This window comes from Dreissena polymorpha, chromosome 15 (genome assembly GCF_020536995.1).
Source record: "Dreissena polymorpha isolate Duluth1 chromosome 15, UMN_Dpol_1.0, whole genome shotgun sequence".
NCBI lineage: Eukaryota > Metazoa > Mollusca > Bivalvia > Myida > Dreissenidae > Dreissena > Dreissena polymorpha.
Window position 1 is genome coordinate 13,719,674 of NC_068369.1, and position 24,729 is coordinate 13,744,402.

Here is a 24,729-nt window from a genome sequence, read left to right on the forward strand (position 1 = left end):
GGTCTAAGTGAGTAGACATTTTACTCCAGGACTCAAGGGGTCAGTGGTTCAAACCCTGTTGAGGGTTACTTTTTTTTCTTTTTAAAATGTTATTATTGATTTGTTACTGGAGCTTTTTAGATCCAATGGTTAGATTTATCAATATAAAGCATGTAATGACAAACTTCAATGCATGCCAAAATCTGTGCAAAGGCCCCTTTAAAATTCAAAAGCAGATAAGTGTTAACATTTTATTTTACATAAATACACAATTAACCCTGTGATAACACAATTTATATATTCCATGAAAAGGCTTAAATGATTGTAAACTAACTTTTATTAACGGCTTAATACAAGTTAGCTGTGAGTAAAGAAAATAAAGACCTAAAACCCTTTAAACATAGTATGTTAAATCCAGAATGTTTGTAACCTTAGCTCATTCGGTTATATCCTTATTCTCTATCTTCACTTTGGGTTAATTACAACTAGCAAGATGGCTGGAAGCGTAAGTTAAAAAGAAAAGACAATTTTCTCAAAAACTTTGATTATTGTAATAAAATACAATAAAATAATGGTGCTGATTATACTACGTGACTATATGTTCGATAGATGTAATCGTCTCGACGAACTTACTTGTCTATAATTGTATTATTCAACAAACATTCAGCATCAACACGCGCAACAATGGCGTGCCCTGTCGGCTCTGCATGTTTGGTAGCTAAAGAAACTTCAGCGTACAGTTTATATAGTATTGATATACCTGGTCGCTTAAGCCAACCCCGTATCGAAAGTCAACCAGAGTCGTAACATATTTATGTCATGCTATAAATCAAAGAAAGCTCATTTTCTTGGATCAAATGCATCTTACAATAGATGAAAATAACTCTCATCACATCAGTCTGATATTCACAATTTTGACGCCTTTGTCATGTGACCAGCGTTCATTTGGATACATTCGGATCGACCTTGACATTTTATGCTGAAATTGTAAACATTATTTTCATTGTTTGAAATCTATTATTTGTGATTAACAATTTGCGTCTGGTGGATTATAAGACTGATTTCAGTGTGAATCAGGTAGTTTTAAATAATGTTTACTTTGAGTTTGTATTTACTCTACAATTTGTTTACAAAACAAGCCAGATTAATCTTATATACCGGGAAATGTCATTCTGAATTTGAAAACACTTGAGCACATGGTTTGTTACTAAAAATAGAAATAACATCATATGACCGTGAAATCTCGGTAGATTCGCATTTCAAGAAAGTCTGTCACATGGCTGTTTTTCTCGATATGCAAGAGCAGAATAGATAAATTTTAAATGTTTAAGATAGTATTTTGTGAAAGAATATATCAGTTAAATATTAAAATGTCTTTCAGATCAAGTGGTTGATTTGGACCAACAACTGCATTTAAAAGCTGTTTTGGACCGGTCTTTGTTAACTGTCAACTTTTCGGGGTTGACTTACCTAATGGGGTTGGTCCATAACTATAAAGTCACGCCAGTCAAAAATCATAAAAAGCGACATTTAAAGTTATGGTAGCCAGAACTACATGTTTGGAATTCTTTTCATAGTTACTTAACTGCATTTGGATTTTCTTTGTCTGTACGGCAATCGTAAATTTCAAATTTTTCTTTGATTTAGAAAGTGCAGTTTACCATTAATTAACCAATAACCAACAGTGAGAAAATGCTGTATTCTTTGAATCTTATTTGTAAACCCCCTTTCTAATTGACTTTCGAGAGAATTTTTCTTGTGATTAGGCAATTATTTAGGAGCAATTATGTAAAGCCACCACCACATTTATATGCTGACAAAGCCTATGATGACATATTCTCATTTTGTATAATGATATTGGCTCATTGTGCATCAAAAAGTCAAAGAAATGGAATGCACAATTTTCTGTATGTAATTTTTGTTGTCTGCATGTACGCCTTTTTCTCATATTATCATGTCTATAACGAAAGAAGTGCTGGGCAGTTAATGTTTTTTTTTCAATTTTTAGAAGTTGTAATTTATTTGATGGTTATCCGTGACCAGTGTTTCTTTCGGTAAAAAACGGTTCCGGTATTTGGCCCCATTCCCAATTAAAAAAGTATGTTTTTTCCCAAAGCCAAAGGGGACCTAAAAATCCCAAGCTAAAGTTTCATAAATTATTATTTTTTTTAGATTTTAACACTTTGTTCATCTCCCATCCAGACATATAAGTTCAACTTTAATTAAAATCATACTGAAGAATGCTTCTATTCTCGATTTGAAGCATTTTTAAAGCAAAACAGCAACAACACTTGTTTCCCAATTTTTGTCAAAACGCCATGAATTTCCCAATTCAAAAGGACCGGCCCCATTCCCAAAATGGGAAAAAAACACTGATGACTAATACGATGATACTTTTTCATGATTTCCGCTGTTCATTGGAAAGTAGGTCAGGTTTAGTGCATGGTGATGCTATGATTTTTAAATTACATAACACACACTTATATTGGTTTGTTTATGGATTAAACTTAGCTTGATCAAATGTTTTATAAGCCACAAATTTTAGCAACCAATCAGAAGGGAGGATATTAGAAGACCCATTGTACACAATACAGATTACTCAATACTATAGGGAGCTAAGTATAGCCAGTATTTTGTCAAAAATTGTCGATATAATTTAAAATTTTGTTGTTGTGTCCAAGCTTACATATTTAACTACAGATTTACAAAAAAAACAACATGTGTGTTTTGGTATTTGTTCACTTCCAAAATTCATGCGTATTTATAAAGAGAGCCAATACTACCAATAGACATACTAGTGTGTAAAAATAAGTGGTAATTTTTTTGAATTGGCATAGTTTGATACATTGCAAGGATACCTATTGGTCATTTTGAAAGAGAATGTTAAGCTTTTCCCATCATTTTAGGCAAAGTCAACATGTTAAGTCAACAATGTTTTGGCAATACTTTATTATACTAATGGTGTAAAGTGGGCATATCTTCTTCATTGACAAAGGTTAAATAAGCACTTGTTTTTCTTAAATGAAATGATTCTTTACAATGTAGGATAATGAGGAAGGAGGCAAGAGACGGTCATCTCAAGGCAAGCGGAAGCGCGGTGATGATGACTATGGGGATGACTCGGAGCGGTTCCGCAAGCTGTTCATTGGTGGCCTGTCCTACACAACCACCAATGAATCTCTTAAAGAGTACTTTGAGCAGTGGGGGCAGGTGGTCGACTGCATCGTTATGATGGATCCTCAGACCAAGAGGTAGGCTGTCACATTGTGTTTACTTTAATTTTAAAAGCTTTTCATGAAAAGTTTAGCCTAGCTTTGGTTAAACAGAGTTTAATGATTGTGCAATGTGCATGAAGTGTTCTCTCAGATTGGCCTGTCCAGTCCAACTGTTTCCGCCTACACTGGATTTTCGCAAATTAGAGACTTTCTTTAAATGTAAAATATCATAAAAGGGGAAACTGTCGTCCCTTTTAACGAAAAAATCCATACAAGGGAAAAGTGTATCAACTGCTTAGCCTTGCAAGTATGGTCAGTATAAATCTTGGAGGACACTTTGCACAAGCATTAAGTCTAGCTTTACCAGAGCAAGGTCCATGTGAAAATGCAAACAATAATTGTTTCTCAATTTTATTATTGTGTTTAAATATTGCAGAAATTTTAGCATTTGTGAGTTTTTTTGCGTAGGGTATTAGAAATAATATAAATCAAAATGTATGTTTATGTTGTATTTGTTCATGGAGAAATATATATTATACCAACATTGTAATTTGTTCGTTTGTGTGTGTTTTTCCAAAGATCAGGTAAATCTCCCAAAAATGCTTGACTCAGTTGAATCATATAAGGGCTTTAATAAAAGAATTAAGAGAATGCCAATCCTACTTTCCAGGTCGCGGGGCTTTGGCTTTGTTACATACCAGGAACTGTCCATGGTGGAAGACTGTATGGCCTGTAGACCGCATGTTGTTGACGGACGTACAGTAGACTCAAAGAGAGCCATGCCAAAAGTGGTCAGTCATAAACTTGTCTAACCTACGTTATATATTTCTCTTAAAATGGTCTTACTATCTGAAACTGAAAATAAAACATTTTTCACCCATATATATATATATATATATATATATATATATATATATATTAGGGATGGCATCGAATACCAATATCGGTATTGGAATGTTCGCAAATTCATTCAATCGAATATTCGAATATTCGCATAAAACGTCTGGATTGATTTTTCCTCGTTATGTGTTAATTTCCATTGGTTTGTAAGTTATATCCGTTTGCTAAATACGAGGCTGTTTATTAACGTTGCTATCGAATAATTGTATCACGGTCAACTAATACTATGACCGATACTGTGATCGGGCACAAATAGAATGAAAAACATGGTGTCATAGAATTTTATTTTTTAATGATTCCACAGATTTGTAGCAGACGGCGCATATGTAAAACTAAGTTTACACACATTACACGTTGCGGTCTTCTTATCCACAGACCGTGTAAAGTATTCCATACTGCAGAAAGGGCTGGTGGCATTTTCAGATTTGAATTATGATTCCTTGATGATTGTTGAATTTATATCATCTGTTACTTTTGAGTAATTCACATATTTAAATGTATGTTCAAACTGTGATCACAAAAACTAAATTATTATTCGCCAGTAAATTAAAGCCCTTAATTGGTACCTAATTGACAAACAACAGTTCGGGCCCTTTCTCATAGTAAGTATATTGCATTGCGCTATTTGAGTAATTCACACATTTTAATGGCTGTACATACTGTGATCACAAAACTTAATTAATATGCGCCAGTCAATTGAAACCGTTAATTGGCACCCCATTGGCAATCAACAGTCGGGGCCTTTCTTAGAGCGTGTATATTGCATTGCGCAATCAACACTGATACGGGCCGTGTTATCAGTTTGACACGAAGAACGTCACGTCAAACATGTTACTCCCAGGTGATTTCGGTTGCTTTTTAGTAAGCGGTTCGCAGGTCATTAAATATTGGTGAAATTACGTTTGGGAAAAAATGCGAATATGCGAATATCATTTTTATTATTCGAATGCTGACCATTCAATCGAATATTCGAATATTCAAATAATTTTGCCATCCCTAATATATATATATATTCCTGATTTGGTATTTGTTGTTTTCGTTTGAGCCTCGCTCTGGGAAATCCAGGTTAAATGCATGTGCGTGAAGTGTTGTCCCAGAACTGCGCAGTCTAATCAAGGATGACACTTCCACCTAGACTTGTTTTTTGTTTAGAATATACTTCCTTTAAATAAAAATTACCATAAAATTAAAAAGTTTTGTCCCTGATAAGCATGTGCCGTCTGCACACGCTAATCAGGGACAATTTACGCACATGCATTAAGCCACTTTTTATCAGATTGAATTTCATATTGACAGCTAAGATGCCTGGGCTTTTTGTAACATTTTATTGTTTACTGAATAATCGAACGATCAGTGTAAATAACATTTTAATTGTAACTTGCTGTTGTTCGTTCTGGTGTATCCTTATACATGTACTACAGCTATAATATATTTGTTATGTTAGAACTGTGTTTTCCAATGGATAACTTTCTCTGCCCCATTTCTGAGATGAACGTTGCTAAAACTTTGTTTTCCAAAGGTCATCGTTTCTTTGCACCATTGCTAAGATGGTCATTGGTGAAACTTTGTTTTCCAATGGCCAATGTTTCTTTGCCGCGTTTCTAAGATGGACATTGGTAACCAATGGCAGGGCAAGAACGCCATGAATGAGAGCAAGGAGTCCGTGTACAAGCTGTTTGTGGGGGGCATCAAGGACCAGTCTACCAGTGCCTCCATCAAGGAGGAGATGACCCAGTTTGGTGCTGTACGCCATGTGGAGTTGATGATGGACAAGACCACAGGCAGGCATCGTGGCTTCTGCTTTGTCACGTTTGAGGACACAGACTCTGTGGATAAGGCTGTTTGTAAGTGGAAGGGGTGTGAATTGTTTGCAAAATGTTCATGAAACGTGGTCAGAAAATTAGTACATTTGTTGTAATGATTTTTTTGGCAAGTGAGATATGGTTAATGGATTTGGTCCTTTGAAAAACTCGTCTGTCATTTGGTGGAGCAGTTTTCATTATGTGGCTACAATATATTGAAATTATGGGTGTGATATCAGTGTAAAGTTTTAAAAGTTTCTTTTTTAGAGTTCTTTAAATCACTTCGTTATTTAGAATTTTCCTACTGTAAACTCCTACTAATAAAAAAAAACAAAGGTTGATTTTAGATCATTTTCTTGTTTTCTACCCAGATCAGACTTGCAACATTGTTGGAGTAAAAATAGTAAAATGACTGTTTAATTGTATTTGCTTTTGCTTTCCATTCAGGAACACTGATCAATGTTTCAGTCACATAATCAACTAATTAAGCAATGGTGGCCAATTTGAAGTCCGATTTGACATTTTTCTTTATTAAAAACCGACCTCCATTGTGGCAGTAACTTATCAGTAATACATGTTGAAGCACTGTACATGCCTGTGTAACTGTGTATACCTGGCTGTTGTAGTGATGAAGAACATTGAGATTGATGGGAAGGAAGTGGAGATGAAGAAAGCAGAGGCCAAGACCAGCAGGGGAGGTACGTGCACACTGGGTTGTAGGATTATTGCCTGCATGGCTTAGAGAAAGGGGTGGGGGCAGTAGGCTACAAGGAAAGAGGAATTGTAAAACAAATGCATAAGTTTTGTAAAATACTTAATCTGTGTAATATATTTAAATACATGTACCAGAAGAAATAATTGCTTTCTTGACATCTCGTTTCAGGTGATGGTCATTATTAAGCACTCAGAGTGTGTGAAAAGGTTCAATAATACAGTTATTTGTGACTGTGCTTTTTGATATACACTTATCTTTTGTCTGTTTTGTTTCAGGAGGTCGATACAGGGATGACATGGACTCTGGCATGGGCATGGGTGGAGGTAGGTGGTCTTGTATGTCTATGCGACATTGGGCTACTCGAACATTGCCAGTATTTGTTGAAGTTATTTCATGTTTCATGTATAGGGACTTTCAATTTCAAACTGCATAAATATAAAGGATTCTGTGTTAGGGTCATTGTGGTCTTGAATTTATTCTAAGAGTTGAAGAAAGGCTTGCACAATTTGCAGCTTGAGGCAATTAAAATATTAGCATGAAATTGTTATAAGCAATAGTCAAAACATATTAAATTAACTGAATCCATCCTTGCATAGTTATATCAAAATTAACATGATATTCTATTTACTCTATTGTATTATAAACTTACCGCTATTATTAGCTCGGCTGTTTTCGGAGATAACCAGAGTTATTGTCATAGGCAGCGCATCGTCCGACGTCCGCGTCGTGCTAAAACCTTAACATTTTGTTAAGGTTTTGAACATTGAACATTGGCTCTAAAATCATAGTGCTTCAACATACAACTTTGAAACTTAATATGTAGCTGCACCTTGATGAGTTTTACATGCCAACACCCATTTTTGGGGCACTAGGTCAAAGGTCAAGGTCACTGTGACCTCTAAAAAAAAATCTGACAAGCTTTCATTTATTCAAAACTGCACCCGCTGCCAAGCGTGGCACTCGTAATGCGGTGCTCTTGTTTTTATACCATACATTGATTTGAAATGTATTAATTCAATGCATGTAGATGTTGAAATTTAGGTGCAAATGAATTCTGAAGTATAAACATTTTGAGGAGTAAAATTGTGTACAACTCTTAATTGCCTTTGACCATTAACATTAAGTGAAAGGCCGAAAAAGTAGTCTGCTATGTACATGAAGTAACAGTGTAAAGGCTTGTAGGCATCTAAAGCACATGTTTACACAACGCCTTGAGTTTCCTTTTATAAAATCATTTAGCTGTAGGATAAACAAAATAATGAAAAAAAAAGTTGCAATTAAAGATTCAAATGGATATTTAATAGGGCTGTAACGATACATTCGAATATACGAATTACTCGAATACGGCTGTGGATGAATCGTATTCGTTATTCGCCACCTCCCGGACCGAATATTTCACAAATACCAACACCATGGTTTCGAGTTTGAAAGTTTAATGATCTTATATTACCTTATAAATGAAGGTTCATACAATAAACCCCTATATTTAAATGTTCTTCTCCTTATTCTGGCGTTTTTCATCATGTTTACCCCACCCACTATGTTACACAGTGATATTATCAACAAAAATGTTGGGCACCGGTTAAATATTTACGACATTGAATTGAAAAATCTTTCAATGGTTGTTTAATGTTTATTTAGGTATATTCGAGTGATTTGATGCTCAAACATACACACAAGGATTTTATTGGTACTAGTAATGTTTTTTTAAAACTGTTTTAAAAGTTTAAGCAGTTCTGGTCAGTGTTTCGTTATTTCAAAGTGTTGTATTGCTGTTGTTTTTTTACTAAGAAAGTGACGCCGATATTCGGCTTTTCCCTACCATAATTTGTTCCCCTCAAAATACAATTTCCCCTTATAAATATCATTTTAACCTAAAATATAATATTTTCCCTCAAAGAAATGTTTTTTTCCTTTGGGAAGTCAACACTTATCCAATTTGTACCATGTACAATGATCTCGCTCTCTTTCTCTCCCGACAAACACACAAATCTGGGAACCCCAGTGATTCTAAATATAGCTCTAAAATAACGTCATGGAAACCGGGCAACTAACTGAATCACGTGACTATTTTACTGGATTCCATCATTCCAGTCTTGCACGAGAAGAGTATTACGTCAATTAATGACTGGAAACCAGTCAAATTTTCATCCGGGTTATGTGAACGCACAGATGTAAACGTGAAAACAGAAAAAATGTCTCACAATTGGCGTTCATACACAAAAAAAATATAACGTTTGGACTCGGAAAATACTAAACGCATAGACAAATTTTTTAAGGATTTATCATTGAAAACTGTTGAAACCCAGCAGGATTCGGAGGTAATCAACATCTAACATTGTGAAAGTTGTCAATCGGCAGCTGCCGCACCTTTCCCTTCCAATACTTTAGCAGATCTAGATTGTCTACCCATTCATCATGAAATTGAAATCACAAAATTGACATCGTCCCCCGGCCCCAGTACAGAAATACAGTTGAAAACATTTCCCATTATTAGATCTACCCCTGCAACTTTATTTAGGACTTTGACTTAAATACTTGTTAATGTGTTGAAGAACAAAAAGGACAGAGACATGCGTCGGTAGATGAGTTATGGACATTGAAATAAACAGTTATTAGTTTGTCCCCAAATATGTGTCTTTAACTCTTTTGCACTCAATTTTCCCCTTTCACCCAGCGCCCAGCGTCTTCCCCTTTTTCTAAAAAAAAACCCGGTATTGCATATTTTCAGTATGCAATGATGCTCAATTAATCAAATTGATAAATTCTCATAGTTTAATACTATATAATGTCATGTCAAGTGGTCAGTATTACTTTTGTTCATTGAAATTCATATTCGCGAATAAGTATTTGTATTCGCCATCCTGTATTCGTGATACGTATCGTATTCGTCTCCTAGTGTATTCGTTACAGCCCTAATATTTTATGACAAGTTTGATTTTCCAATTTTCAGGAAGTATGAGAAGCAGAAACAGAGGAATGGGGAACCAGATGGGAATGGGTGGAACTATGGGAAATCAAATGGGAATGGGTGGAAATATGGGAATGAATAACATGGGAATGGGTGGAAATATGGGAATGGGTGGTAATATGGGAATGGGAAATATGGGAATGGGTGGTAATCAAATGGGAATGGGAAATATGGGCATGAATAACATGGGAATGGGCATGAATAATATGGGTATGGGAGGGAATATGGGCATGGGTAATATGGGCATGGGTGGTAACATGGGAATGGGAAATATGGGCATGAATAACATGGGCATGAATAACATGGGAATGGGTATGAGTAATATGGGAATGGGAGGAAACATGGGTATGGGTGGAAATATGGGCATGGGTGGAAATATGGGAATGGGGAATATGGGAATGGGTGGTAATCAAATGGGAATGGGCATGGGTGGCAATATGGGAATGAACAACATGGGTTATGGGGGAATGAATAATATGGGAATGGGTGGAAATATGGGAATGGGCAACAACATGGGTCAGGGCACACAAGCAGCAGTGAAATCTGATGCAGCAACCACTGGTAGCGCTAACGCAGCTGTGACAAGCTACAGTGGACAGACCAGCTCTAACCAGACACCCGCCGTCCAGAACCAGACCAACACCCAGCAACAGCAACAGCAGATGATGCAGTCCAATATGGGGTACAACAATATGGGGTACAATCAGATGGGGTATAACCAGATGGGTTATAACCAGATGGGCAACCCTATGATGAACCAGTGGGGTCAGGGTCAGATGGGAGGTCAAGGTCAGATGGGGATGATGGGGGCCTCCCAGCAGCAAGGGGCCCTCACAGGGACTGGGGACCAGACAGGCACAGGCAGCTATGGCATGGCATCTCAGCAAGGTACCGCTGGCAGAAAGAATGGCTGGTTTTGTAAATCGTAAATTAGCGTCCCTCTGGGAAAACAGTTAATGCATGCACGTAAAATGTCATCCAAGATAAGCCTGTGCAGTCCGCATAGGCTAATCAGCTATAACACTTTCCACTTCTTATGTATTTAACGTTTTAAGGAAGCATTTTAAAGCAAAAATCTAGTTAAGGTGGAAAGTGTCGTCCCTGATTAGCCTATGTGGACTGTACAGGTAATCTGGGACAAAACTTATGCAAATATGTAAAGCCCTGTTATCCCAGAATGAGGCTCACATCTGTTGTGAAGTCTGTTTGTTAACATTTCATTTAGGATGTCATTAAGTTAATATCATGTATTAAAAATGCTGTAGACTTGAGATACTTCCAAGTGTTTGATCATCATATAAGAATTGAAACAATTTAATGCAAATAAAAACTCTTTCTTGTTGTGATGAATGGTCTGAATACTGAAAGGCTAACACCCTCATGGATAAATTAAAAAACATCGAAATGCCAAATTGTTTTTAATGTCCGATAAACAATTATATTTAATAGCAATAAATAAAAAAAATTATAAAAAAAGCTGACATAAAGACTTTCTCTATAGCTGGTGGCCTACTTATGTAGCCTGTATTGTCTGGCTCAATGTGTACAAATGTAGCCTGTGTTATGCACTGCCTACTAATGTAGCCTCTATTGACTGTCAGGTTGGGGCACAGAGAGCTACAAAACAGCTGACTACAGCGGCTCTGTGGGCAACACAGCCGACACCAAGAGCTACTCAGCAGGTAGGTTTACACCTGTATCCCTGTCCCTCATAAGAAGCAAAGTGAAAATGGCTTTTGCAACCAGCATAAAACCAGAACAGCCTGCGAGTAACTCGCAGTCTTTTCAGGTTTTATGCTGTTTGCTACTCATCAGTGTCTAAGGGTTGGAAATGAAGCCTTTAAAACTTGAAATTAGTATTAGAAATTATGAAGAAGACCAGGGTCAATCAGATTCAACATTACATTGTCTGTCCGTAGTCAGTAAACTTCTACTCATATTAATGTACAACATTGAAACTTGCTTGAATTACTGCTCATGATATGAAGTTGTGCCTTTTTATTTTTGTTCTTGTATGTTATTGTATTTAAAATTATATTTTCAATTCTACTTATAGTTTAATACACTGTAACTCCAATAAAATGCGGATAATGGGGTCCAAGCCACGCAACAGCGTTATAAACGGATCAGCGTTATAAGTTTTGAGCTCATTTGTTGCAGGGGGCTATAAAAATGGGTATAGTATAGCCTATAACGTAGGTCCTGTGTATTACCATGCTGTGTTGTCATCCGAAAATACATGCATATAAACCGAATCGTATCGATAACATTATACATACCGCTTTTCTAATGTGCACATTACTCGATAATCCAATAAAATTACAACATCACTTTAAAAAAATCTTGAACATATATGACGATAAATATGTTTACGAATTTCGTAAACACAACTATATGCATACGCCATTTTTCAGATGTGTAAAGAGAAGAGTGCATCATGGGGCAGAGCTTTCATTGGACAAGCGAATTTAAATTTAGATTGAATGCACTACGATACCTGTACAAATTGCGTCATACGCCGTCATGCAAATAACGTGCTTTTCGGGGACTTTCTGATACCGGGCAAAGATGAAAGTGAATCTCTGTTAACAATTACACTGCGTTAGCATGTAAATAAATTGTCTGGATTATTTAATTAATTTCTTGTGCACCAACTGAATTAAATGCCTAAATACTAGATGATAATAAAATGACAGTATATTTCAAAGCCGCTCCTTTAATATAGAGTCAAACTGCAATCATATAAAAGTAAGAATGTTTTTTTCGTTTGGAATAACTTTAATTTTATCATTATTCCGCTTGCACTTACCTTATTGAAATTAGCGCACCGAACCGCTCTGACAGGGAATACATGTAATAAACACTGACTCGCGAGTTTTCACACTTTTATTGACATTACACAACAGATTAACACCAATTAGCTGTCGGGTGGCGTTTAACCTCTTATCAATTAAACTCAGTTTAACGGACAGATCAGGGGTGTGATTTTTCCGCGGATTTCCGCGGATCCGCGGATTTCCGCGGATCGGGTTGTCTCGGAGGTCATTTATGAGATTCGCGTAAATTCGTAAAAAAATGGGGGGAGGGGGGTACATCCGATTCCGCGGACGTCTTTTATGTGCGGCCCGAAATATCCGCAGCTCGCGAAATCACTCCGCATAGTACACTGGTAGATTCTGCCTAAGCAATTTGAAACGAGCGATGTCATTGGCTGTTGTTTTCCAATCTAACAATTAAAATCGTTCTTTTTAAATGCGTACGGTATTTCTTTTCTGATTTGTCTGCAAATGGCGCGGTTGCAAAGCGAAAATTAAGTTTATCCAAATGACAAATATCAATCGAATTAGCGACTGTCATCATATAGTTAGATAGGATAAATGAAATGTGTCTGTCATCGATGAAGACTGCGTTTTAGATACAAGCAACACATATTTTTTTTACAAATGTGCGCAGTGAATTTGTGTCTCGGAAACCAGTGTTTGCAAATAGGAGTTCACTCTACTTGCGAAGTAAAACAATTAAGAAGTGTATCGTTTGAAAATGGAAATAGACAAACATGATTTGATTTATATGTTAGTGGATCTGTGTGTAATCAGATTCATATGCATATTCTGCTTTATTATGTTTGTCACACTGTTCAGTTAACTGAAATAGCATTGAACTGTAGATGTAAAATGCAAGATTTTAAAAGGTAAACACATTAAAATATATTAATTTTACTCGGTTTAATACATCATTAACTCAACAAGAACACTCAAGTGTATTTGTTTATATTTATTAATGTTTTCCCCATTTGCTATTTAATTAAATAAGTCCATTTACTGTGAATACATTGAACAACTGCTGTTTTTGATCACAGTAAATATTGTTTACTTTGCATCCTCTGTTTTAAGGTTTGTCATTGCGTTATTCGCGCGATTCGCGTAGTCAAAATCAGTCGACAGAATTTTCCTCCCCTCTGACTTCGCCTCAATCACACCCCTGCAGATAAAGCAATCAAGCTGTGATCGCCGCCTTCTGTGAATTTTCTGAAAATACATGAAGTTGCATATCATGGATTTGAATCAGAAATGGAAGGTGGGAGAAAAAAAGGGATCCAAGCACCCCCCGCGTTATATTGGACACAGTGTAATAACGGAATGCACTACATTGGAGTTACAGTGTAACATTATTATTAAAATTTACTATATGATGTGACATGCGCTATTGAGTGTATTCAAAACTACTTTGACAATCCTTAGTTTGATTATTTGTGTTACCCTACAGTATATTATGTATCGTTGTTAACATAATTTGTTTATTGTCCCCTACCGGTGAAACCGGAGGGGACTTATGGTTTGCGCTCTGTCAGTCTGTCTGTCAGTCTGTCCGTCACACTTTTCTGGATCCTGCGATAACTTAAAAAGTTTTATATATTTTTTCATGAAACTTGAAACATTGATAGATGGAAATATGGAGATTATGCACGTCGTTTCATTTTGTTCCTTCGTCAAGAATTCTGGTTGCAATGGCAACAAATATAAAAAAAAAAAAGAAAAAAATTGACAATCGTGGAGTTTCACCGGTAGGGGACAATATTGCTTGGCAATCTCTTGTTAAATATGGCCCTCGCTTTGGGAAATGGGGGTATAATGCATATGTGTAGATTGTCAACCCAAATAAGCTTGTGCAGTCTGCTCAAGCTTATCAGTACTGACACTTGCCCCATGGATTTTCTCTGAGAATGGACTTCCTTTAATTGAAAAATATAATACAAGCAGAAAGTGTTGTCCCTGATTACTCAGACTACACAGGCTAATCTTGAATGACTCTTAAAGAACATGCATTAAATCCCTTTTGCAAAGAGCAATTTTGTTATGTAATAGTGATGTACATGTACCAAGAAGAATGCTGGATTTCTTATTCAAGGGCTACTTAACAGGATAAGCAGCTTTTTTTTGCCCAATTGGGAAAAGAACCGGTACCAGTCAAATTGGGAAAATTGTGTGCAAAAAACTCTTAAATTGGGAAAATTCACATCGTGGAAGCTTTATATTGGGGAATTTGTGTATTTGATTTTTGCTCCTAATTATTTTAAAATTGATAAATAAATTTTGTCAAGTCATCAAAATTATATTTACTTAGGTTCAAGCCATAGAGCTGCATGGGGAAACTACCAATAGGTTCAAGCCATGGAGCTGGGGTGGTATTCCAGAAACATCTTAAGTCATTTCTGAAATAATTTCACTAAAGTTCAAAATTACAATGTTTTGTATTTCTTTACTAAATAAAGACATGCCTGTTTTTTTGGTATTCCTCAAATAGGATTGACATAATGATGTTATTTTTATGTAATTTTCGATGCCTAACTATTGCAGTATGAAATGAAACACTTCAGAAAAATTCCCAATTTAAGGATAAAAATAAATTTTAACTTAAGATGCTTCTGGAATACCACCCCTGCATCGGGAAACTAACAAACTGTTGCATTTTGTTTATAAAACAAAACAAAAAAAAATAATATTTTTTTGTTTCCTTCAATAGGGCAATTTTTTTGACAGCAGTTGGGAAATTTGTAAATTTTTCCTTTTTGGAAAAGTGCTGTTTTCTGGTAATTTATAAAGAAGGAAAAAAATCACTGATAAGTCTCTGAAAAATACATGTGTTCTCTGTTGCAGCTAAGAAAAGGTGAAAAATGGCTGCAGTCATGAAAGGTAAGTAGTGCCCAGCCGGCATTATGTCAAAACATTTTCTCGTCTTTAAAGAAATGTATGATGTGCTTTCAAAAGTTATGTGTGCAGTTGCTTGTATGAATAATATCTATAGGAATATCATGAGCAAAGTAAAAGGTGTATTGTTAGTTTGAAAAATACTGCTATTATACCTCTGGTCACTTATTGTGATAAAAAGCACAAATAGAAGAATTTATTGTATGTGCTTCTGATGTAGTGGTGTCTACGTTACAGCGCTTTGCCAAAAATGAGTCAACTTTTAAACTTTATCTTCAACTCTTCCATTTTCTCAATAGTTAGTGATTTAACCCTTTCCCCTCGTAATAAGCTAAATAAAAATTGCCTTTGCAACCAGCATAAAACCAGCTAGTAACTCTCAGTCTGTTCAGGTTGTAGGCTGTTTGCTGCTGCTCAGTAACTAAGGGTTGGAAATGAACCCTTTAAATTTGAATTTAGTAAGAAATGTATTCAATTCAATGTAACTTTCTAAGGGCCTACAAATGCGTCAAAATACTTATCTAAGTGGTAAATGGATAATCTTTATGGATCAAACCTTCCTTCACGCACTTTGGCATTGATGAATATAGATATTCAATATATTTAACTGGGAAATTATTTCATGTCAATTTTTTTTTTAATCCTGGAAAATATAAATCCTGTGGAGTCAAGCTTTTGGTTAAGATTCGCTTGAACTTTTGGTTTCAATAAGGGGAACTGTTGGCGACATTTATATTGAACTATTTTCTGCCATTCTCACAAAAAATAGATAAAATGATTAAAATTTAGTCTTTGCATTTTCTTTTGAAATATGTTTCAATTAATGATTCAAGTGTTGTCCTTCTGCAGGCCACTGGAAGAATTTCAAAAGTGTCATGTATTTAATAGAGTAAATTTTACCACAATTTCTCAAATACATTGCACACATGTATATAAGGCGCACACACACAAAATCCTTATTTGTGAAAAGTTTGCCTAGTTAAAACACAGAGTTCCCCCAAAATACATCACTAAATTAAGCACATTGTATTTTTTATCTTTTTGTTTAAGAACCCATCAAAAAAATTAAATTAACAAAATTGTCTTTGTTTATTTCCTTTGGTGCAAATGTTAAGATAATAGCAAAATTGTTTGTTGGAGAAATGTTTAGCAAAACTGGTGTAACATAGTTAAACCAAATGCCTCAGTAACAATGCAAAATTGTTGCTAAAAATCTACCAAATTATACACAATTACTTGATTCACACATGTCCAAAATGTACCTTTACTTTTACTTCTGAAAATGGCAACAGTTGTCAGTTGAGAACTGATTTTGATATTTTCATCATTTCCACTTCAATGATATTGTTTTAAAATTTTGAAAATTTGTGTTTTTTCTACAAAATAATTGACAATTACATGATACAAGTCACTATAAATTATATAAATATTGCTATTTTTCTCTTGAAGTGTGATTTCTTTATCATGTTTACCCATGTTTACCCATTAACATCAGGAATGTGTACCACATACAAACAATCCTCCTACAGTATTTCCAGTTTTTAAAAGTAGAATTTGTTTCCTATTTAAGAATAATTTAAATTTAATACTTAGCAAGATGAGGTGGCTAAAAAAGTTGAAAAATAAAAATAATTATTTATCAATAATAATGGATAAATGTGTCACCAGATATAACAGATATCCATAGCTTTATGTATTTGCACATGATGAATTATGAGCCTCGTTCAAGCAAAACTGTTCTAAATGCATGTGTGTAAGGTGTCGTCCCAGATTAGCGAGTGTCTGCACATTAAATCAGGGACGACACATTCCGCGTAAATTGAACTGTTTGTTTAAAGGAAGTCTCTTCTAAACAAAAAAGTGGAAAGTGTTTTCTCTAATAAGCCTGTGAGGACTGCGCAGGCTGATCTTGCATGACACAACGCACATGCATTAAGTCCAGTTTCACCAGAAAGAGGCTTTAATAATTACATTCTTGTAAAATGTTGTGTTTTACTGTAGATGATGTTCGAAGGCAGTATTGCTAGTGGTCAACTTAGTAAGAAATCATCATGGAATACAGGCAGTTGTAGAGACAGTAGATTGGGGAAGCGCAGTTGTGTATATACTAGTAGATGTTGTAGTTGTAAACACTGATTTGAATATTTGATGTAATTGTTGATGAAGTTTAATCAATATTAAGAGAAAATGCTGTGTATTTTTATCAGTGGTACTAGAAAAATATTTTATTTAAGAAGTCTGCACTTTGTTGAAGGTTCTACCGGTAATTGTTAACATAGAGCAGTTTTATATTGTTTTCCAGTTGAGACAGTGTTTATATAGAGGAAATATTTATCATACCTTGAAATGCTGTTACAAATATTTTAAATCTACATAGGTGAACCATTTTAGCTCAGTATAATGTCTTCAATGTCTTGTAAAAACTTGCTGTTACTGTTTATGCTGTGTTTGTTCTTTTGTGGAAGAATTTATTATCATTCAACGTAAATCACATATTGCTAGATTTGAATAAAGTGATAGTTTCCATTTGTGTTATGTTGATTACAAAAATAGACAGACAAGCTTGGTTTCCCTAATAAAACGTCTTGTTCATGTTTTCATGTTTGTATATATTATTTCTTGATTTGTATTGTAGTTAGTGATTTTATTGTTTGTACTCACTGTGTTTCATACAACATAAAGAATCCAGGTTGCCAATCCAGATAGGCAGTGTTCACAAGTTGGCTTCGTAAATAATTGATTTGTTTTGTATCAAGAAAATTCAACATAATTTTAACATAATTTTGATCTTTGTAAAAGTTTAGTTTTTAACAATATACTTACCTTCTTTAGTTGAATTTTTTAACATGATTATGGATTGACTGTGGGTGAGAAAGTGCTAAGATGTTAGTTATTACACCAATCAAAGTCTATAGACTAGTATCTGAATGTGGTAACCAATCCTGGCTATATGTAGACAGTATTGAGTAGAGATTTACTTTCTAGCCAAAATTTGTCATATGTTTTTACCAGAAATATTCACTTACTTTTTATTTTTTATTTTGTTAGTTGATAATTTAAGGTTTGTTCACACTATCTGAGTAAGGTAGATTTTCTTCAAATGATACACAGCTATATTTAAAAATCATGAATTGACATAGCTTACTGTTTCTTGTTGTTTTGGTAGTTTGTTTGATATTGATCAGGATTTTGTGAAAATGTTATTCATTCTAATCATCTTTTATGTTATTTTTGGTACAAAGTAGCCTTTTTGACATTGATGGTTTTGTGGATTAAAGAAATAAAACATCATTCCTTTGCCTGTGTTAGTTAGTATGTAGCTTGTTTGTAGTTTGATAATAAATACTGATCAGATTGCAGCAATTATGTTTTTGGTCCATGTGAATTTTAAGCAATATTATTGACATAAAACTGAGCATGCAATCGTTTATTTATGTTGTCCATAGCTGCTCATTCATTTTGGTTCAAAATTGTGCACGTGGAATTTACACAAATTTTTACCCAAGTGGATTACACAATACTGCCCAAGCAGATTACCAAATACTAAAGAGATTTGGAATCATATAAGTTGTGTTCTGAGAAAACTGGGCATAATGCATGTGTGTAAAGTGTCGTCCCAGATTAGCCTGTGCATTTGCACAGGCTAATCCGGGACGATACTTTCCGCTTTTATGACATTTCTCGTTTAAATGAAGTCTCTCAGCAAAACTCCAATTTAGGCGGAAAGTGTCGTCCCTGGTTAGCCAGGCTAATTCTGGACGACACTTTACGCAAATGCATTATGCCCAGTTTTCTCAGAACGTGACTCATATGAATACTGGATTGAGAGTTTTTTGTCAATACCAAAAACACTGAAAAAGTCTGTTATAAAATACGAGTGAATACGGTACATATATAATTTAATAGTTAGCATCATTTTGTAATGTTTTACTTTAACAATATGTGAAAAAAGAACGTATTTGTGAGAAAAGTCCTCACTTTTGCATACAAATGTATGTTAAAACCAAACACTTCTTACATTAGCAGTTGTGAAAGATAAATACATCTCTTATTGTATAAACAATAGCTATAATTTAATACTGTAGTCTTAATGTTCTTTTTGTTGTTAGCCATACTGCACAAGCTATTAACAGTTATATCAAGAATACTAGTTAAGTGTTGAGTACAAACAAATATTATTTAGCTTTTCTAAGAAACATCAAGCCTTAGCAAATGGTTCAGGTGTTCATGCCTAGATGTTGATCTACATTCATCACTGACCTGGTATTTGTCTCATCAATTTGTTCAGTTTAAACAAAAATGGTTGAGAAACAACACCAAACCATGCAATGGCATCATTAAAATAAAGTCACATCAAAGTACTATGTTTGTTTAATGTTTTCAACTTAGGGGACTTTACAGCTTAGTTTTTGGGCATACTTATGAGGAAGAAATGGACTTAATTTTCTCTTAAGTAGACTTTTAAACTGTGTGTGAACAATGTAGCAATTACTTGTCCGCACGTCTGCATTTTGTAAAGTTGTCCATAGTACATGCTATGTTTGCACCAGTTGTAGTTACCATCCTTGGCAGATTCTTGTCAGGTAGGTCAGTTTACGTTCTTGACATGAGCCGTTCTCTGTGAAAAGGGTGTTGAATGCATGTGCAGTCCGAGCAGGCTAATCAAGGACGGCAATGTCCGCCAAAACTAGATCTTTGCTATTAAAGATTTTAAACGAAAATTATAAAAGCGGAAAGTGTTGTCCCTGATTAGCCTGTGCAGACTGCACAGGGTAATTTGGGATGACACTTTGCGCACATGCATTAAACCCCCTTTTCATAGAGCTAGACTCATATACTTTGTAGTTTGTATGTGGGCCCCTGTACACAAAATTAATCGGGAAAACTTCAGTTCATTTGTCAAATGTATAATATTTTTTTCTGTGTCAAACATGTGTCCATTTTCCATAAATTGTTTTAAACAAGTAAACATTGCTAAGGTGTTTAGTATTTTACCATTCTTTAATGTTAATTTATTAGATTTAACATAAAAGAAGTCATCAAAGTTATTATATTTGCTTTGTTTAATGAAGTCCAACATAAGTTAAGGTTCCCTTTGTAGCTTTCTGACTAGGACCGCAGGCGATGTAGTTAAGATAATGGCAGGTGTGTGAGAAGTAAAAATTGGCTTCTTTGTAAGAATAGCAATCCAAACAAGCAGATTACCTTATATGAGGATCAGTTTGATGTAGTTGAGTTCATTGAACTATTAACTTAATAAATACACACATGTTTATCATGTTGAAATGCATATTTGAGCACACTTTGGATGTAATTTCATTCTCTTGCCAAATCTTATTGCTGCAATTAATGTACGTTATTTTATTCTTTTGCCAAATCTTATTGCTGCAATTATTGTATGTTATTTTATTCTCTTGCCAAATCATGTTGCTGCAATTAATCTTAAAGGAATTCTGTTCACAAATTGAAGTTTGTCTAAATTTTAAATTGGAGAATAATTGAAGAAATCTCTTTAAGGCCAATTATTTGTAAAACAAAAACATGTTATATAATAATTACAGATTTGGCACCCCTTACCCAAGCTTTCTAGTCACAGTGGTGAATGAAGCCAGGTGCGACCGCTAGCAGACAATCTGCAGTCAATACATAGGAAAATCATTTTGATTAATGGTATGCTAAATAATTTGGTCCTGTAAGTCTTTAGGCCTGCTCTCAAGTTCTTTCAGCTACATTTAAATTTGTGTTTGTAATCAGAAAATGTAATGGTTTTCCAAAAAATGTCTTTTGTGGACACTATAATTCCTGAATTCCTTAATATATGCCTGTTCCAGGTCTTCCTGATAATTCTGCAACGAAGGAAGTACTCACTAGTTTATACTTATTACTAGAATTAATTGATAATAACACACACACAGTGCCACACACTCATAATTTTTATATTTTATACATGTTAAGGATCAAAACTATAAAACAATAAATGCTTTTAACAGTTTTTACACCCATGGTAGGGTGGCATATAGCAGTGGGACTGTCCGTCCTGATTTTGACTTCCGGAAAAATGTTTTGAAACACTGTCAGATATTGCGCTGATTCTACCTAGATGACTTACAGATGAAGTGTGATTTTCTTTAATAGATTTTTTGCATATTTATGGGCCTTTGAATTTTCTCTAAAAAGGTTGATGTGCTGATTCAAAGCGCATAAGGGGAATTGTGTTTCACAAGCACATTTCTTGTTATTCTATGTAAGCAAGCAGATAAAACAGCTTTGCATTGTATTGAAGTATTTTTTGGTTTTCTATTTCAGGCTGCTTATGATGCTGTAGATAAGGTGCTTGTTGTAGGATTGTTGAAGAGAAAGCGTGGTGATAACTTCAACTATGACAGCGAATTCCGGGCTAAGATAGCTCACTATGCCATTAGTGAGGATATAAACAGAATTCCAGACATTTTTCTGCAGTCCTGGGTTGTAAAGTAAGCAAGGACATGGAACAAAGTATGAGTGATCAGTATGTGAAGGTTAAACACAGCTCCAATGTGATCTAAAGACACTGGCCCCATCACCATGTAGCGAATCAACTCTATGAGGAGAGTATGGCAGTGGGTCTTAGAATTTTAATTGGAATCTTAGGCGGTGATGTGAATGTGCGAACAATTACAGTGTCTGCAGACGGCATGGTTATGACAGTCAAAAGCCAAGGGGACCAAGTACATGCCAACCGACTTGAAGAAGATCCAGGAAGAGTTCTTGGCGAAAGTGAACAAGATGACCCAACACGGCTTTGTCCTATAGTATGGGACAATGGAGGTTTGATGAGAAAGGCACTGCCCAAGATACGATAACTGATCTGCCCAAGGACTAAGTCACTAAGAGAGGTTGTTTATTGCCACAGCAGTTGATCTTTACTGGAAATACGGAACGCTGCCTGCCTAAGGGTGTCTGTTTTGAATGGAATAGAACATTCACCGAGAGGCCCTGGGGTACTGAAGAGAGTTTGTAACTCACTGCCATTATTGCAGTTTAACCAAACAGCAAGCGATCTGTTTTGGCATTTACAAGGCACACCAGAGTCCAGCACTCTTGAAAAAGCTGCAAGAAATCAACATCACTCTCTTGTTTGTACCAGCTGCGGACCCTGATTGTCTTCAGCATCTGGATCTCAGTGTAGATTATGAATACAAGCAGAGTCAGAAATCATTCCTTCATGACTGGTACAGCAACAAAGTCTTGTCATTGCTTGACTTATCACAGGAATCAGGTTGCACTTCCACTGGCTATGGTTACTGGAATCGACTTTATATACTGGTTTCCTTAGTTGTTTCGATAATGTCTGTACTTGGGGGGTTTGCTGGTAGCAGGATTGTAATGACAGCCACTGATCACGGAATTCTTTAACTGGGTCTGTCTTTGCTAGTCCAGACATGGAAATCTGTCTGATACTGGCGCACCTCGCGGTAACGGATACCATTGGTCATTTGTCCATACTGCCGACCTTCGATCAGCTTGTCACAACAAAGGTGAACTCCCCCTTCAAGACCAGTCTCGTCCATGCATACCCAATCATCGTCTATCAAAACGTAATCAGTATTGTCATCATGGTTTTCAGAAATAAAACAAAATACACTTAATGCAGTCTTACAATTATATGTACACAAATAAAACATTCAATTTCACTAATACTAATATGGAGGGATACGTCACCATCGCTGAAGACATAAACCTCAAGGCATGGACACTTGAAATGATCCATGTGGAATGGTTGATATCCCTTGATTCAAAGATGGAAGGCCGTGAAGAGTGGATCACGGCTGGATTCGTTGAGTAAAGCAGCTTTACATGCACGTTGTTACTGTTAATGTATTTATGATGTAAACAATGTTTGAGTTTGTTGTTTCATGTTTTCTAAATGAAATAATGCTATTAAATAATGTTGCAAAAATAGGGATAATATGTCTTTTCACAGATAGAAAAAAATAACCATTTAGTGTTGTTTTTTAATGAGTATTTGTTTCTAGTTTGTACGGTTTAAATTTGTATTTAAAAAATCAACATCGACTTAAAATCAAATACACAATTTTATTTGAAACATAACAAAAGTGTTATAGAGGTTCTAGTTTGTTGTTTAGTGTTGTTGTTTTTTTTAAATTAAATGCTGATTTTAAAAGATGTTACAAGAATATTTGTGAAAACAATATTAAAGTTATAAACTCTTAATGCATTTGTAATTAAAAAGAAAGGATGCATGTTTGTACGGCTAATGTTTGCAATAAAATCTACATAAATTTAAAAGCATTTAATAAAGTTATGTGTGAATGTATTTAACAAACAATCTTGCTACTAATAAATGTAGTTAAAAAGGAACATACATCCAAATACAAATCAATTGAACCATGCTCTGTGAAAAGGGGGTTTAATGTATGTGCGTAAAGTGTCGTCCCAGATAAGTTTGTGCAGTCCACACGGGCTAATCCGGGACAGCACTTTCTGCCTAAACTGGATTTTCGCTAAGAAAAGATTGAAATGACAATATATATAAAAGCGGAAAGTGTTGTCCCTGATAAGCATGCGCACATTCATTAAACCTCCTTTTCACAGAATGCGGCCCATGTTTTTTTCTCTTCAGTTTTTCTCTTTTTTGCAGAAAAGGAAAATAAATATCTTTATTTAAATACTCAACAAAATGCATAAAGATGACCACACATATGACATACTGATATGTAATCTATTTTAATAAAATATTGGAAACTATTTTAAGTAGAAAAAAAACACGAGCTAAGTTATAGATATGTTTGCAATAATTTAAAATTGTAATATTGTGTTTGACTTTGTTTTACCGAAAGATGGGCCGAAGAAGTACATTGACCACTTAGTACAATTAGTAGCATTTGATAAACTGTAGGAATTGTTATGCCCCTGGATCGAAAGATCGGGGGCATATTGTTTTTGGCCTGTCTGTCATTCATTCATTCATTGTGTGTCCCAAAACTTTAACCTTGGTTAAAGTTTTGCAATACCTTGTGCATTATTGAAGATAGCAACTTGGTATTTGGCATGCATGTATATCTCATGGAGCTGCACATTTTGAGTGGTGAAAGTTCAAGGTCATCCTTCAAGGTCAAAGGTCAAATATATGGTTTCAAAGTGGCGCAATAGGGGGCATTGTGTTTCTGACAAACACATCTCTTGTTTAATTTGCATTCAAACAAAACGTAAAAAGTTTATATCGTAGTCTTTTAAAGCATTAAAATTAGGCGCAGTAAAATGTTTTATTATCTCATGATTAACGCAAATACGTTGATATATGATAACCATGCAATTTTCCAAAAATTTAGAGTCATTAGTCATTCAATTAATATTGAGCCTCCAAGTTTCCTGACACAAAGTCCTGGAGATATTTCTGGCAGCTTGTCCAGCTCCACATCGACATAACATCTCAACA

General features: G+C 35.1%; 1 protein-coding gene across 3 annotated transcripts; it reads left to right on the forward strand.

Annotated features, from left to right (window-relative positions):
* Positions 1 to 453: 453 nt before the first annotated feature.
* LOC127860060 (heterogeneous nuclear ribonucleoprotein A2 homolog 1-like) lies at positions 454 to 23,397 on the forward strand. 3 transcript variants are annotated; one of them, XR_008039588.1, is made up of 12 exons: positions 454 to 484; positions 3,025 to 3,230; positions 3,865 to 3,985; positions 5,701 to 5,938; positions 6,523 to 6,594; positions 6,887 to 6,934; positions 9,565 to 9,956; positions 10,017 to 10,470; positions 11,184 to 11,264; positions 15,240 to 15,275; positions 20,852 to 20,960; positions 21,597 to 23,397. XR_008039588.1 is itself a non-coding variant. In XM_052397810.1 (11 exons), the coding sequence occupies exons 1-10, from the start codon at positions 473 to 475 to the stop codon at positions 15,251 to 15,253; spliced, it is 1,638 nt and encodes a 545-aa protein (XP_052253770.1). In that variant the 5' UTR covers positions 454 to 472; the 3' UTR covers positions 15,254 to 15,275; positions 17,292 to 18,587. The 3 variants fall into 3 exon arrangements, 2 of the variants coding, with proteins under 2 accessions (XP_052253770.1, XP_052253772.1); XM_052397810.1 differs by lacking the exons at positions 20,852 to 20,960; positions 21,597 to 23,397 and adding an exon at positions 17,292 to 18,587; XM_052397812.1 differs by lacking the exons at positions 20,852 to 20,960; positions 21,597 to 23,397 and adding an exon at positions 17,292 to 18,587 and having other exon boundaries at positions 5,725 to 5,938.
* The last annotated feature ends 1,332 nt before the right edge of the window (positions 23,398 to 24,729 follow it).